The 15,753-nt window shown below is 41.9% G+C and overlaps 1 protein-coding gene across 2 annotated transcripts in view; it reads left to right on the forward strand.

The window, feature by feature from the left end:
* TAF4B (TATA-box binding protein associated factor 4b) overlaps nt 1-15,753 on the forward strand; it is a 75,720-nt gene that overhangs the window by 8,412 nt on the left and 51,555 nt on the right. For both annotated transcript variants that reach the window (XM_075084896.1, XM_075084895.1), the window contains exons 2-5: nt 8,559-8,719; nt 9,512-9,619; nt 13,891-14,058; nt 14,163-14,285. In XM_075084896.1, coding sequence (XP_074940997.1) covers nt 8,559-8,719; nt 9,512-9,619; nt 13,891-14,058; nt 14,163-14,285 — 560 coding nt within the window. The remainder of the gene's footprint in view (nt 1-8,558; nt 8,720-9,511; nt 9,620-13,890; nt 14,059-14,162; nt 14,286-15,753) is intronic.

A 15,753-nucleotide genomic window follows, 5' to 3' on the forward strand; every position in this document is an offset into this window, starting at 1 on the left:
ATCCCTTTCCTTGCTCCCTGTGCTTGAAAAGGCTATGCCTGTACTGGGTGTCTCAGGAGTTGGTGTGCACTGTTAGCACAGAACCTTGCTAGAGAAAGGTTAGAGTTACTGGAGGCAGCAGCCTTCACTGGGGCTGTATGCCTCTCAAGCTGTTAGTGTGACAGAGTTGTGGGTGCATGGAGGTTTAAAAAGCTGCTCGCAGCAACCCAGGCAACCAGGGAAACAAATGCTAGTGAAACAGTGCTGTCAATGGCACAGTGATGTCTGCAAATAAGGCTAGTCCCTGGCTTTGAAAAGGTGAGATGTCTTCAGACATCTGAGTCAGGTGCAACCTTAAAAGTTGTAGGCCAATGTCCAGAAGAATCTGCAGTGTGGTGTTTGTGCAGTTGGCAAAGATGCAATCAACTTCTTTAAAGACCTTGTGCACATAACACTGTAATGTATTTTGTTTAGCCTCTCTGTTTTCTGTTGTAGCAGGAAAACATATTGGGATTATGCCCTTTAAACTTTTCTTCTGACCTGGAATTTAATTAATTCTGTATCTGTGGGCAAAACAAGGTGTCCTTCACTGGAATTCAAAATCGGACATTTGATTGTGACACTGCAATATCTACATGCAAGTCACTGGTTCTGAGACATTGCTACAAAGTTCTCATAAATGGAGCTAAATCCAGTCGGCAGCCAGTCACAAGTGCTGTTCCTCAGGGCTCAGTATTTGGGCCAGTCTTGTTTAACATCTTTATCAATTATCTGGACAAGGGGATTGAGTGCACCCTCTCAATAAGTTTGCAGATGACACCAAATTGGGTGGGAGTGATGATCTGCCTGAGGGTAGGAAGGCTCTACAGCAGGATCTGGACAGGCTGGATCGATAGGCTGAGGTCAACTGTATGAGGTTTAACAAGGCTAAGTGCCAAGTCCTGCACTTGCATCACAACAACCCCATGCAACGCTGCAGGCTTGGGGAAGAGCAGCTGGAGAGCTGCCTGGTGGAGGACGACCTAGGGGTGCTGGCTGGCAGCCGGCTGAACATGAGCCAGCAGTGTGCCCAGGTGGCCAAGGCGGCCAACAGCATCCTGGCTTGTATCAGGAATAGTGTGGCCAGCAGGAGTAGGGAAGTGATCGTGCCCCTGTACTGGGCACTGGTGAGGCCGCACCTCGACTACTGTGTTCAGTTTTGGGCCCCTCACTACAAGAAGGACATTGAGGTGCTGGAGCGTGTCCAGAGAAGGGCTGGTGAAGGGTCTGGAGAACGAGTCTTATGAGGAGCTGCTGAAGGAGCTGGGGTTGTTTAGCCTGGAGAAGAGGAGGCTGAGGGGAGACCTTACCTCTCTTTACAACTACCTGAAAGGAGGTTGCAGTGAGGTGGGTGTTGGTTTCTTCTCCCAAGTTATTAGTGGCAGGGTGAGAGGAAATGGCCTTAAGTTGTACCAGAGGAGGTTTGGATTGGATATTAGGAAAAATGCCTTTACTGAGAGAGTGGCCAGGCATTGGAAGAGGCAGCCCTGAGAGGTGGTGGAGTTGCCATCCCTGGAGGTGTTCAAAAAATGTGTAGACATGGTACTTCAGGGCATGGTTTAGGAGACATGGTAGAGTTGGGTTGACAGTTAGACTAGATGATCTTAGAGGTCTTTTCCAACCTGAATGTTTCTATAAGTCTATGATAAAGACCCATTAGTATAGAAACTTCTGTTGAACGGAGGGAAAGGGTGCAGAGGGTGATTTCTGAGACATGTAATTATTTGTTTAGTGAAACAACATGTGAACAGAATGAATTGGTTGAGGGCCTGGGTATGTGGTGAGTGATTCTGGTTGCTGCCATAACAGTGTTTGTTATGGGTTGATCATTACTGAATTACTCTTGCATCAACTAAAATTGACTTCTGAATGTTGGAATGATTTGTGGTATAGAGTAAAATGTTTTGTGGATGTAGTGAACAAGCTGAACAGCTCAACTTGACCCATGTGGTGTAGATGAGCCCTCTACCTGGCTTGTCTGGGAAATCTAAGAGCAATCAGGGATTTTTTTCCCCAAGAAAAGCCCCAAAAGGGCAATCTTTGTGCCTTCCCAGAAGATCGGTTGTCCAGAGACAATTGTATTTGATTTAAGAATAGAAGTTAGATCTCATCATTGGGAGTTTGTGGTGAGGTAACCTTGGGTGGGCACCAGATCTTCATTGTAGCTTTGTTCCTAAGACAGCGAGAAGCACGTTTAGATGTTGCCTCCAGATTGGGCTGTTGTCTTTGTTTCTTCATCTTCAGTACAGAAATCTGCAGTAAACATTTAGGAAAACTGAAATACCAACTGAGGGTCATGGGGAGTAAGTAGTTCTGCATGCAGTACAGTCCATACTTAGTCTGAAAACATACAGCCTTGACATATTAGGAGGGTTATGTAAGTCATGTAAAAGTTAAGTCACTTCAGTATCAGACTTGCCTATCGTGTCTTTCACATTATTTCATTAACACTTTATGCCTCTTCAGCAGTTTTTTACAGCCAGTCTGCAACATAATGCACCTTGGTATGATCACTGGCTGAACAGTCAATGTCTTTAATAAATGTATGTTCTGGGTCTGTCTTATTCAGTCCTGTAATGTGTTTTTGTAACATTTAAGGGCCATGTTCCGTGGAGCTCAATAAATGGGGTTGCACAAGAAAAAAAATGCATTGTTGGGTTCTGTTGGTTTTGGTTTGGTGGTTTTTTTTTTTTTTAAAGGATGACTTTAGAGAGAAAAACTATTTTCAAAGCTGTTGCATGGATTAGCAGTATTTGGTCCTTTATTTTCTGAATTTTGGGTCATCCTAAATAGTCAGGCTAAGAAACTTAAAACCAATATTCCTTTCTAGTTGCCATTTAGTTTCCTATTAAAAACATCCCCTTTAAAGCTTCGTTTTACCTTGTAACTGCCTTAACAGCTATCTCTTTGTTTTGAGTAGTTCAGCGAAGGAATGAGATTTGTTTAGGAACAGAGAGCACTGAAACATTACTGTCGTTTTAAAACATTTTTGTTGTTTAACTGTTCACTTACTGATTTGGGACCTGAAAGTCTCATTAGTCTTGTATTTGTTGTTAAAGTGAACTTTACTAAGGTTGGCAACATGCATGTGCAGGCACCACTTATTTTGAAATAAGCTAAACTTACCCTTCTTTGAAAGTAGCTTTTGTAACTTGTGCTCTCTTAAATGAGTTGGGTCTAATGCATTTGGTTCTTGCTTCTATTTTATTTTAGGAGCAAGATATTTCATTTCTTCATGTTGTTTCCCAGCCAGCAGTTCCGAAGAGCTCTTCTGTTGAGCAGTTGTGTTGGAAACCATGTAATCAAAGTGGTGGCTTAACTCAACTCCAACTTCACATGTAACAGCATATAGTGTATCTCCACCAGAGCACACCTGGTTCATCTGGTGGAGCGGGTTCATATCAGGAAATTCCTTCTTGGCTTGTCTCATGTGGTAGAAATTTAACAGTGGAAGTTGCCCTTATGGTGGGGTGCTTTTAGCATACACTGGTTCAGTGCTGCTGGATGAAACCCTGAGCTTCGGTTGGCATCGCAACTTTATGCTAATGACAGCGTGGTTTCCTTAACACTATTCCTTGACATACAGTGAAGCCCATGCAGGTGGCCTTATCTACAGTGGCATAAACAAATCTCTGCCGTGATCCGACAGCATCTTTTCATGTCTCTGAGTTTTTGGTTCTCTGTCTGTAGTTACAATGAATAGGTATCTGGAAGTTGCTCATCCTGTTAACTTGTGTTTCTTCATTCCTGGGTTGGATGCTAAACACAGCTACACGTTAGAAAATTTGAAGTGCGTTACAAGCAAGTTCAGAAAAAGCTAGTGGCTGGTGGTACTGGGACAGCAAAAATTTCCAGTGGTGGTATCTCAGGTTTGAGCAGCAAATGGAAATTTAATAGGAGGCCTCTGATTTTCCACAGCATGCACTGCTGCCATGCCTGTGTGGAGGCTGTTCTGGGTGGTGGCTGCCTGAGCTTTGCAGGAGTGATGCTGAGTGCTCTTTCAGGAGGCATGGTTCCTGGAGCCCCTGTTCCAGGAAAGGCAGGTTACAGGAGAGAAAGGGTATAGATTGCAATGAGACCTTTTCAAGGTGAGAAGCTATAGCATGGCTCCTTCTATGTAGCTTTGGAGGAAACTGAGCTGGGTTTCTGTTGTTGGTTCCTTCTCCTCCAGCCTTCCTGCAGGATTGTAGCTGAAGGAAGGTGTGTAGGTAGCGAAGGGCTTAAATAGCTGATTTTCTTTTAACTGCCTTCTCTGGCAGTCAAGAAAAATAAATAACTTTCCAAAGGATGTTTTTGGCAGGACAGGCAGAATATCTAGAGACAGAAGTCTCAGTTCATTGTAAAAGGGCTGTTTGTTAATCTGTGAGAGACACCTGGGTCCTTCAGTGAAGCATGTAAGAACTAATCCCTGCTGGTAACTGGTCACATAAGTTTTCTCTTTGTGATCTGAAAATAGGAACAGCCTTGTAGCCCCAAAGGGATTGTGCCTTACTATCAAACTGCATGAGAGGTGAGAAAGTCTTTCCTGTTCTCTGAAACAACTTCAGTAAAACTATCATCTGTGTATCCTGTAAACGGTGCTTTCTTGGAAGTGCTGCCCAAAAGAGGGCACCTTTGGCATTATGAATATGCCTGATTGCTGTTCAGTAACTGCAGTTGATGCAGATATTTTGGTCAGAGGTTGCAGATATCTTTTCTGGTTTTAAATGCTGTGCTGAGTGGTGTTAGCTGAAACTTCAATGTTTCAGCTGTTCGGAGGTTCCCCCCTGCTGCCTGTTTCCCTGGGGACTTGAAATGACGACAAGACCTGATCTGTTTTCATGTTTAGTCTGGCAAAAATTGCCTTCCAGTGAATGTGAAAACAGCTCTTGTTCTTCCCTATTCCTGCCCCCCCAAGTGAAGAATGTAGATTCTTGCACTTACTTTCTCTTCATATCTGATAGTAGCTTCTTGGTAGCTGCACGAGTCTGTTTATATGACCTTTCTATTGAGAACCACCAAGGTTACCATCACCTGCTGTTGCCTTTTTTCACACTTGTGCAGCTGTACAAGTGTGGTGTATGAGACTTCAGGAATTGGTTTTGAGTGCCATGGAACCTTTTCTTCGGGCGGAAGACACCGGTGCCTCCTCTTGGAGCCCACACAATCGACTTTAGTGTTCAGTTGTTCCTTTTGTTTCAAGGCAGAAAGGGAGCATCAAAAGATTGGGGATATTTTTAAGTTGTCACAAAGTATAAGTAAATTACAGCAACCAGAACTAAAAAACAAATGCCCTTCTCAACAGCTTTCAAACTGTTTCACGCAATCCCTGTGTCAGCTTACTGTCACTTGGCAACATTAGGTGGGGACTGCCCAGAACTGTGTGTTTCATGCCTGAACTGATGTCTTGTGGCTCTTCACTGTATGGATCTGTAGCTATGACAGTCGTTTCAAATTTGCCTTCAGCTTTATTTGTGCAAGCATCAGGCATTTACAGTATTAAGTCTACAAAAGCAGTAATTAGTAGATTACCATAGTATTGGTTTTGTAGTTCTAATTTTGCTAGCTGTTGAGAATAGCTACTGCCATGAAAAGGCTACCATACCACCACATTAAAAATTCTGCCAAATAGAACAAATATACGGAAATTAATGCTTGTACCAAGTGGAGCAGGGTTCTTACTTATGTAGTAATAAACAGGCATCATCTTAGTTGTATATTCCAATCAAGGCTACGACCACTGGAGTGGCCTTAAGCAACTACTTCTGTGGATGCTTTCACCAAGAATAAACCTAAAGTTATTTGTTCTGATGAAGCATGGATGTTTTTGTATTGACTAATCTGTTACTAGCAGGAAAGTATGCTTCAGGGTACAGTGCTGTTGGGGATCATTGCAGTTATGGTCAATGTAAAGGGGCTACTGGGACTTGTTAATATTTGTGGTAGTTGTTTTTTGTTTATTTTAGATATTAATGAATTTGCCTATGAGCTGTATTGTGTTTGCATAAGCTTGCTAGCTGTGTTGCTCTTGTTAACTTTCTGTCAAGTGAAGTCTGCTGGAAGCTGTCCCCATTCAGGTGACTGGAGGATGGGATACTCCTCTGGCAAATGCTAACTGAAACTTTGGAACAGTAGTGCAAAAAAACCCCTAACCCTATAATAGAGTTGACCGGTAACGGTGCTGCTTCTGGCATGCAGTATGATTCAGAGAAGTAGAGACAGTTTGGCTTAAAAAGCAAATGTAATAAGCAGTGACAAAATAGCCAAGTATGTAAAAACAAAACACTTAACGCATTCCAAATATCTAAAGGGATTAAATTATGTATTTATACGTGCCTTCATAAAGAGTAGAGCTAGTGATGATGTTTTTAAGCAAGCTTAGAAAAGAAGAGCCTAAAACCCCCAATAGCAATACTTCTACCTTCCTGAGTGTAGACCTAGAGCAGAGAGAAATGCTATTGCTATCAAAATGTGTCGTATCGTCGGCTTTCTCTCTTCCCCCAGAATCTGCATAAGCATGTGATGTGAACAAGGAAAAAAGTGCCTTTTTTTGACTGATGATAAATTTTATGCCATGAATCACTGTCTAAATAAGATGGCATGATGGCATGAAAAGAAAATTAGAAATCTGATATGTTTTCTATGATTCTGGGTATTCATTGATTAAATTGAAAGATCCATCTGTACCTAAATATAACTATAGTCAAGGCTTCAGTGGAGGAGGAGAAAGCTGAGTTGTCAGATGGAGTAACAGTATTTTTCTGGTTATGCAACTGTCTTGTGCATCTGCCCCATCTAGTAAAGGCTGCTTGAGAAAGGAGGGAATCACTCTAGATGCTACTCGTGCAGTCTCAGTTTGTGTGCACTATGTAAATGACAATATGTTGATGTTACAGAATTTTATACCAAATTTTGTGTTGTCTTGCAATATCCTCTTACGCTTTTAGATGTTGAGGATGAAAAGCTGTTTCTAAGCATGTGGTTATAGCTTGATTTTTATTTTTTTTTTTTTATTGAAACAAAACCCAACTCATGGAGCTTGTGGCCTTTCCTGTTGTATTCATTTAAACTCAGACAGAAAAGTGTTTTAGGCTGTATTGTACAGCAGTATTTTGACAGCTTTCAGACTAACCAGGTAGTAAAAAGACTATTCCATTGATGTGGGCTTCTTTTATGCTAGGAAAGATCACAAGTGTGCATAGATCTGGGTTTCTTCAGATATTGGACACCTTGCAAGAAAGTTAAGTGCAGCCCTCCAAAAATGTTGAGGTACTCTTATTTACATATCTGGTGTTCTCCTGTACCTTCCCCCTTTCTTTTATGTGAAAGGCCTTTGTGAAGTGAGGATGGTGCTTTTAGTGGTGGACTCTGCAGCAGCTGTTGTTGCAAGTAAAGGAGGTGAGGCACCAGCAAAAGCAGGGTGCTCTGCAGCCCTTCTGGAGGATCTGAAGCCGTTGAGACCAGGGATCCAGCTGGCGTTTTGTATTTGTGACCCTGATGGAACATCTGGATTTCCCAGAGCCTCGCCCTTAGGGGTCGGAGAGGAGGAGGCATTGGTAGGTAGCTGAATGATTTCCAAACGCAAGGAAGATGGGACTGTGATGTGGCATCTGACTCATTCCCTTAGGGTGATTTTCGTTTGAAAGCTTTAGAAAAAAATACTCATTGTTTGTTAACTGTTTAATTATTTGTCGTTATAGCTGATGGGGTGGGAGGAAGGTGCTAGGAGTTGAATGGTGGTGGGCTGACTTCGCTGTAGGTGTGAAAAGGAAACAAAAAAGCAAGGAAACAATGCAGAGAGTCTATCTGCCTCCCCCCTCCCTCCTTCCCCCTGCTCCCCTCGCCTTTTTTTTTCCCCCCTCTTCTTTCCCATTGGAATCTCCCTATTTGGCCATAAGCTGTTTTGGTTAAAACCATACACTTTAATACTTACGGACAGTCCCTTGGACAGAGGGACAGCTGCAAATGACTGAGTGGCCTTGGCTTTTCATTGGAGACCACTGCCCTCTGACCAAGGGGGATGGTCTCGATACAGGCAGGTGAACTGGTGTTAATCAGGCTTCAGTTCCCATTGCAGGTTTTCTCTAAACCATATCTTCACCTGTAAGGGTGTGCCTAATTGTACAGAAAGTGAGAATGTGTAGAGGCAGCCAAGTGTGACAGTGGTGATGAATTTTGCAGGCTGAAGAACTGCTTAAAGAAGTTACTGTTAAAGTAATCCCAGAGGGTGTGTGCGCAGTGTGTCTGTCTTTTTAATGTCCAGAATATTTTTGACTCAAATGATGAACTGCTTTGCAGTTTCCATCTTGTATACACATAGTGTTTCGATGTGGCTATCTAGAGGTGTTTTTCTTTTGACTTCAGGAATTGTTTTCTGGCTTAAAATGCAGAGTAAAGCTGATGTACACTTAGCTCTTACATTTCTTGGCTGCTGTTCCTTGGAGTAAGAAACTAAATATTCCATTATCTTACCAATGTGGTCTAGTTATTTCTTCCACAGGAGCGTAGGAAAGCCATAATAGCACTTTATTTCTAACAGTCTGGATGTTTTTCTCCAACAGGAACTGTTCTTATCAGAAGCAGTAATGGCCAACTAATGCTAGTATCTCAACAAGCAATAGCACGAGCACAAAGTCAGCCACAAAATCAGCCACAAAATAACACGAGTGTGAGACCGTCTCTGCCGACCAGCACACCCACAATCAAAATATGTGCCGTACAGGTAACCTCTCTCATAGCTTTAGTTAGACTTTGCTGTATGTTATGTAGTTATAGCAGGGTTTGCAAATAACTTAGGGATCGTTTGAAATGTGTTCAAATATGCATTTGAATGCTTTCTGAACAGCATAATAGTATTTGGTTTTCTACATAAACACCACTATGTGCTTTGCTTTCTCAGTTTGAAAAAAACCTGCTAGCTGTTACATGTGGTAAAGTTCAAATTAAGGAATTCCTGCCTGATGATGATGTAAAGGATTGTAAGAAAAAAACCAAAACCAACCGAAAACCTACCTAAGTGGTTACTTAGGTAGGTTACTGCAACCTTGTGATCCTCTGGTGGGATGCTTCTCTGAAGCTGAGTGAAGTATTTTCCCATGGATTTTCTAGGGGTTTTCCTATGTCCCCAGGATGTTGCTTCCCAGCTCTTTGGCTTTTTGTTTCCATCTGTTGTAATGTAGTTCAGCATGCAAGAGGAAGAGTGGGTATAAAAAAAAGTAACCACCTGCATAGGTCTTGCCAACATGCTCATAATTTAAATGCTTTGTTCTGATTAGGCATTGCATCTAAACGTCTCTGAATCTATTCTTGAGTATTAAACTGGTAGACAAATTGCTTTGTTGAACAGTGTTTAAACTATATGGCTATGTGAATGACACCTGTGTTGTTACTGTAAGAGTGGGTGTCTTGGTTTCTATTAGAGAAGAGCAGGTACTAACTTCAGTGCATGTTTTCTCATTGACTTGTCTAACAACTGTTCTCTGCACGTGTTTAATTATTTTTTTTTTAATTTAAGAATTCTGGCACCCAGTTACTAAAGAAAGTAGCAGCTACTCCTGTGAAACCATTAGCTCAAACAACAAATGCTGTGGCTTCTACTGTTCAGACACCTGCTGTAATACAGGTAGGTGGCAAGCTTTATAGTGCAGTGGAATAAGAATAAGTGACAGAGAGAGAACTGAAGAAGGTATGGATGCATTCTTGTTATTTCTAACTCTAACCTGGTTTTCACTGCGTTGGTAACTTTTGTTCTCATGATAAATGTCTTTTTTTTAAATGCATCATTTAATTATACTTTTGCCAGCGTGTGTCAGCTCATCTTCTCTCACTACAGTAGAAAGCGCATGAACAATGAACAAAATGAATAGTTCAGAGAGCCATTTCCAGTGCTTTTGTACCCTAATCACACAGCTCCTTCAACTCTGGGTAATGCTTTTCTGGGAGATGGAGACTTCCTAATGCTCTCTCCTGTTTGGGTTTCCTGATTCCTTAGAGGAAAAAAAGTATGCTTGGGATGTTGTTGAGGGGAAAATGAGCTGTCTGCACTAGTCAAGCTGGTTTTCAGCTCTACCTTTTTTCCCCCCTCATTAAAAGCTGAAGGAAGATCATAGCTTGAAAACCTCTGTTCTGTAATTGAATTTGGTAGACAGGTTCCACTGATGCAACTGTAAATAGACAGTGGTTGGAAATGCCTCATTATTTTTAGGTAGTGTGTTTTTGTCTTATTTCCTAGGTCTTGCTTATTTTTTTCCAGAGAAAAATGTTGTAGGACTCTTCTGAAGAGGCTCTTGCTACCTGTGGAGGATGAGACTTCTCCTAGATACATTTCTTCCTCTGTTCTTGGAGAGTTCTGGATAAGCAGGTGTGATGGAAAGAGAACAGCTTCCTTCTACAGCTAAAATATTCTGTTCTTGTAACACGGAGGAGAAATTGGGAAGAAGTCTGGCTTGTACATACCTTTTATTTTGTGAACAAGAGGTTGAAGGAGACTGGGCTGTAGTGGTTGACCAAGGACTTGGAAAATGAGCAGGATCAGTCATTCAAAAAAACCATGCTAGATGTATGTTCTTGACCTTGAGGGTGTTTGAAGGATTGGGGAATATATTCGCTGTCAACAGTAACCAACAGTCTTATTTACAAATTCGTCCTCCTGCTGTTCTTCTGTATCAGCAACTGAAAACTACTCACAGCTCTGATCTTTTTTCTCTTCCTTCTCACTACTGATGGGTAATGTTGGGGCTAAAGGTGAAAACCCAGAGGCCTCTCTTAATACATTTTCTGTTTTGCTTAGAATGGGAACAACATATGCTTTGTGTCTAAGAACAGTAATGGGTATTTTATTTTGGAACAGTAGCTTGCCAACCCTATGCTTGTGATCTCTGCATGGAGATCTTTAGGATATAAAAGCTATAGTCATCTACTATACTACCCTTGCACTGGGGAGAGGAGATAAAGGTAAAGATTTCTTCCATCTGATGGCTGAAGCTGCCTGCGTCCTCACACTCTCATGTGGATAAACAGAGAGATTAATCATGCTATTAACTTTTCCTTTTTAAACTTACATCTGCCTTTGACTTGGTTCTTCCGCACCTTCTTATTTCAGTTTTGATGTAATCAATTTAACTTGTGTTCTTCTGAGATACTTAAAGAAGTAGATATGGAGCATTTGGGTTTTTTGTGAGCTGTTTCTGTTGTAGAAACTTGAACACTTTTAGTGAGCACAGGACTGGATTTAAACAGCAGGAACGATGACTCTAGGAAAAATTAATAGTGACGTTCTGTTTGGAGTAGCTTCCTTGGAGCAGAGGATTGCAAAGCCCTCTGTACAAGCTCCTCATACAATAAAGAATGAATAGGTGCAATATGGATACATGCTGCAATTGCAGGGCCACTTCACTCCTCGCCCTGGGACAGGCAAGAGAAGAGTCCTGACAAGGGAGTCTATGTGTAAGGTTGCAGGAACTGTCTGGGGAAAGAAAGTAAGTCCTTGGGTTTGACCTCCTTGGCAGCAGTTCATTCATCAGTCCTAAAAGAGCTTAGTGATGTTACTCTTGACAGTGTTTTGAGGTCACAGGATTGTAGCATTGGTGTGGAAGTATGATGTCATCACAAAAAGTAGGAGACAGTGGAGAGGAAATAATCCTTGGCTTGGTTGTGTATCTCCTGTCCTGTGCTATGTACAACTTGGAACGCTGCTATCTGCAAAATTCTCCCTAGTTACTGACTCTAGGATTAGTCTCATCATCAACAAAAATATTTCAATTTTTTGACATTCCTGAATGTTTAAGCTCTGTGGTTAGACAAAATAACCTGCAAGTTCTTATTTTTTACCTTCTTCCCAGATGGGGTAAGGAAGCTGCTGCAAAGTATCTAATTAGCATCATGCTGAGGTACTTTCATTTAGATGCAGAGCACTTCTTCTCTTGAAATGACTTCACAATATGCAGGATTAATGCCATTTTTGTGGCAACTGTTTCTCTCTTTCTCTGTTGCTCAAAGTGAGAATGAGAATTGTCAGTAGTGAAAAAGGTTGAGGGCAGATGACAGAAGTTAATTCCCATATATTCATCTTCCTGGGAAAAGGGTCCAGCAGACTTCCTGTTGTTCTCTCCCCCAGCTGATAAAATGCTGTTCTGGTCTTGATATGTAAACATGCTGGAATTTGCAACAGATCAGCTCCTGCGAACTTCATGTTTTCGGCTTTTAAAAGCCCAGGGCATTGCAGCTTGACAGATCTGTACTCTGTCCCCTTCAGTCTTCCTCCCGTCCATCTGTTTGTGGGATTCCTGTGCCCAGTTTGCCTCCCTGTGGTCTTAGAGCTGTTGAGCCTCATCCTTGGAAGAGGCAGTGGTGGTGGCAAAGATCCTGCAGAGAGCTATTAAAGTGTTACCAACAGTGGGAGCCTAAGCTGGAAGGCTTTCTGGTAGCTGTCTACTTCTTTCATGTCAAGCTGGCAGCAGCTTGGGGGGCGGGGGGGCATACCCAGGAAAAAAGTAATTTATAAGTATACAACAAAAATGTGAGCGTTCTGCTTTAGCTTTAAATATTTGTTCACTAATTTTCCTTATCCTGAAAGACTTAACAGCCCTTTGATATTCTACGTGATGTCTGTCCAACTCTGATTAATTTTTGTTTTATCCATGGTAGGGTAAGTTGAGCTCTTGAGCTACTGTCTTATCGTTAATGCAGTTAGCAAGTATTAATTTGTGATTGCTGGAATAAACTGTGGTGTTTAAGTGTGTTAATTGTCAATGAAAGCAATTGTGTTGCACAGATCTGAACTTAGAATTTAGCCTACCAAACCAGACCATCCCTTTCTCTTGAGAGGTTTGGACAAAAAATGACACCCAACTTCAGGTTTCAAATGCTAACCTGAAATTCTTCCTTTTCTGTAAACTGCAGGTTCAATCTGGCTTTTTAGTTTTCAAGTTGAGAAATCGAAAGTAGTGGTTTTCGTAGAGGCAAAGTCTTTTGCTCATATTGAATTCTGTTGTGTCAGAACAACTGTGTTGGGTTTTTTGAATGTGGGGTTTTGTTTGGGTTTTTTTTTTCCCCCCCTCTAAAATCTGAAGTAGAAATATTTCAGTTCAGTAGGTTTTCCTCTGGAAACTACTGTTTAGCCTGGCTTGCAAAGGAGAGAGGGGCAATTGTTTTCTTTTTTTTTCCTAAACCTTCATTACTGTCCTGTTGCTGGAGCTTTTGAATCTGTTCAGAAATTCTAATAAGATTTTTAAAAGAGGTCTCAACTGAATTTTGTGAGGGTTTCCTCTGGACAGAGGAGAGAGAAATCCAAATTGCTGCCCACAAGGAAAAGGCAGGAAAAACTTGTTCGGTGCATTTGCTCAGCTGACTGCTTCTGCTGGCACATGCATCCTTCCAAAGTGGACATGACATCTTTTGCCTACTGTGCATGTGATAGGAAGAGTGAGGGACATTGCAACTGGGAAAGGAGCTGCAGGGGAAGAAAGGAACATAAATAATCACTTACGGTCGTATTTATCTTCAGTGTAGTATCGCCTGCCTTAGCGTTGTCCAAAATTCATTAGTCTTAGACTGTAGGAGCCTGGCAAAGTTAATATATTGGTTTCTTCAAGACCACTTTACCTTTCTCTCTTCACTTGAAGTTGCAGGCAGTACTTTAGTCTGTGTGAACCTTTGTCATTTCTTCCCCCCGCCCTTGATTTAAAACCAGAATTATGGCTGTGGGGTTCTGTCACTTTACAAAATAGAGCCTCTCAAAGCAAATGAATCCAAACTTTAAAAACAAAGGTAAAAAATTGTTTATTCGTGTTTTAAATAGTAATGTGGAGGGAGGGTGCTACCTTGCACATTGGCAGAATACAGTATGTTTGTCACGTTGGTCTTTGGTTAAGAAGTGTTAATTTTTCTTTTCAGCCAGCAGCTGCACCAGCTAGTGTTACTACAGTTACTGCTGTAAAGCCTTCGAGTACTGGAACACCTGTAAAACTTCCAGTTACAGGACCACCTGCACAAGCTATCTCCCAAAAGGCAGTCTCTGTGAAAGCAGAGGGCACAACAGTAGCACAGACCAGCATTTCTACAGTAAGGGAAAAAAGTTTTTAATTAAAAATTAACATTCTCTATATTCATCAGAGGTTGGAGAGCCAATGCAACATCTAACAGTCTTCTCTCTGTTTCCACGCTAGGAGACGCTAGAGAATGTGAAGAAATGCAAGAATTTTCTTGCTACACTAATAAAACTGGCATCTAGTGGATCTCAAGCCCCTGAGATGGGGCAGAATGTGAAGAATCTGGTGCAAAATCTGCTGGTGAGGCTTTTTTTTAACCAGTCTGCATCATTTGTGTATTGTTTTTGACATTGACTTTGTTATAGTTTTGTTCCTTGTCTCTTTTTAAGAGCTGAAGCATTGGATTTGTGGCTGAGTACATAAGTCTTACTTTTACTGGATCCCATACTGTATTTTTTTCCCCTTACATTCCTGTTTCATTTTATGCACACAGGTAACTGACGGCAGGAGGAGCTGACATACATAGCATCAGGGTGTGAGCTGCTTTTTTTTCATGTTAGTGTAGTTTTGAGTCCTCAATGGCAAGAGTATTACCATAGAGGTTGTAATGCAGCGCTCAGTCCATACTACTGCTGTACTCCAAGACAGAACTGACTGATAGGTTGATAGTGAAGCTCCAGTGGAACAAGCACAACATTATGTCTTTAGACAATGGGATGGAGAAAATAACGTGGTGGCTGCCAGCCTCTCCCCCTCCTTGCAGGTGGCTTCCTTATGCTGCTTTGTGCTGAACTGCAGCACAGCTGGGTTTTCTTGGTAACGATTTCTCATGCCACTCCTTGTTTTGGCATTTGACCGCTGCTGCTGTTTTGTTGTTCCACAGTGGCAGAAGGCTGTGGGCTGGTGGAGGGGGATGGCTTTGCTAGTGGTACCGAAGGACCTTTCAGTCTAGAAAAGTGTGGTGTAGACAGAGGTGTAATTTCAGAGAGCAGACTGTTTGAACATGCAGCCTTGCAAAAATTTGATTCCTCTGCCTCTGTGTCCCTGTTGGACTATACACCTTGCTTATGTAAGAAAATACTGGAGTAGTTCCTTCTTGTGCTTACAGTACTTTTTTCTTTAGGAACTGTTGGTACCAGACAGTAATACATCATTAACTGTGCACTTGTTTGCTTCTTGTAGTATTTTAAAAATGCTGTTATTCTGCCATTCAGTGTGTGTATATGATTTAAATGCAAAATTAATTAATGTTTCATATGTATGAGGGGAATGAGTAAACAGCATCTGTGAAGTAAAATGGGTCTTAAGGCAGCATCTCATGAAGTGGGTGTCAAGCACCTTGTATGCACTGAGGTGTAGTGTACCAAATCACTGCATCTGTATCAGTGAGGCCTCAGTGACCTGTATCCACAGGTCAGTGAGACCTAACAGGCAGCACATCAAATGAATAAATGGGAGAGCTGCTCTAAGGTCTGTTCGTCTATGAATATGCAGTCCTTAAAATCCCTGATCTGGTCATGTAGCTCCTTGGAACATTTGTTCCAAAGGAGAATATGGGTGAGAGGAGTAATTTCTCTGCAGAGGCAGCTATTGGTGCTGGGGTCCCTCTTCCTTATGTGAGAAAGGGCAGCAGTGTCTGGGGCTACCCACCACCTCAGCCCCATCGTGGTGGCACTGAAGTAGTGGGTGAGGGGTCTCGGAAGTCTGCAGCTTCCTAACCCTCCCAAGCCCTTGAGTCAGGTGTTTGTGTTGGGGCAGAGCGGAAAGC

This window comes from Phalacrocorax aristotelis, chromosome 2, assembly GCF_949628215.1.
Source record: "Phalacrocorax aristotelis chromosome 2, bGulAri2.1, whole genome shotgun sequence".
NCBI classification, from domain to species: domain Eukaryota; kingdom Metazoa; phylum Chordata; class Aves; order Suliformes; family Phalacrocoracidae; genus Phalacrocorax; species Phalacrocorax aristotelis.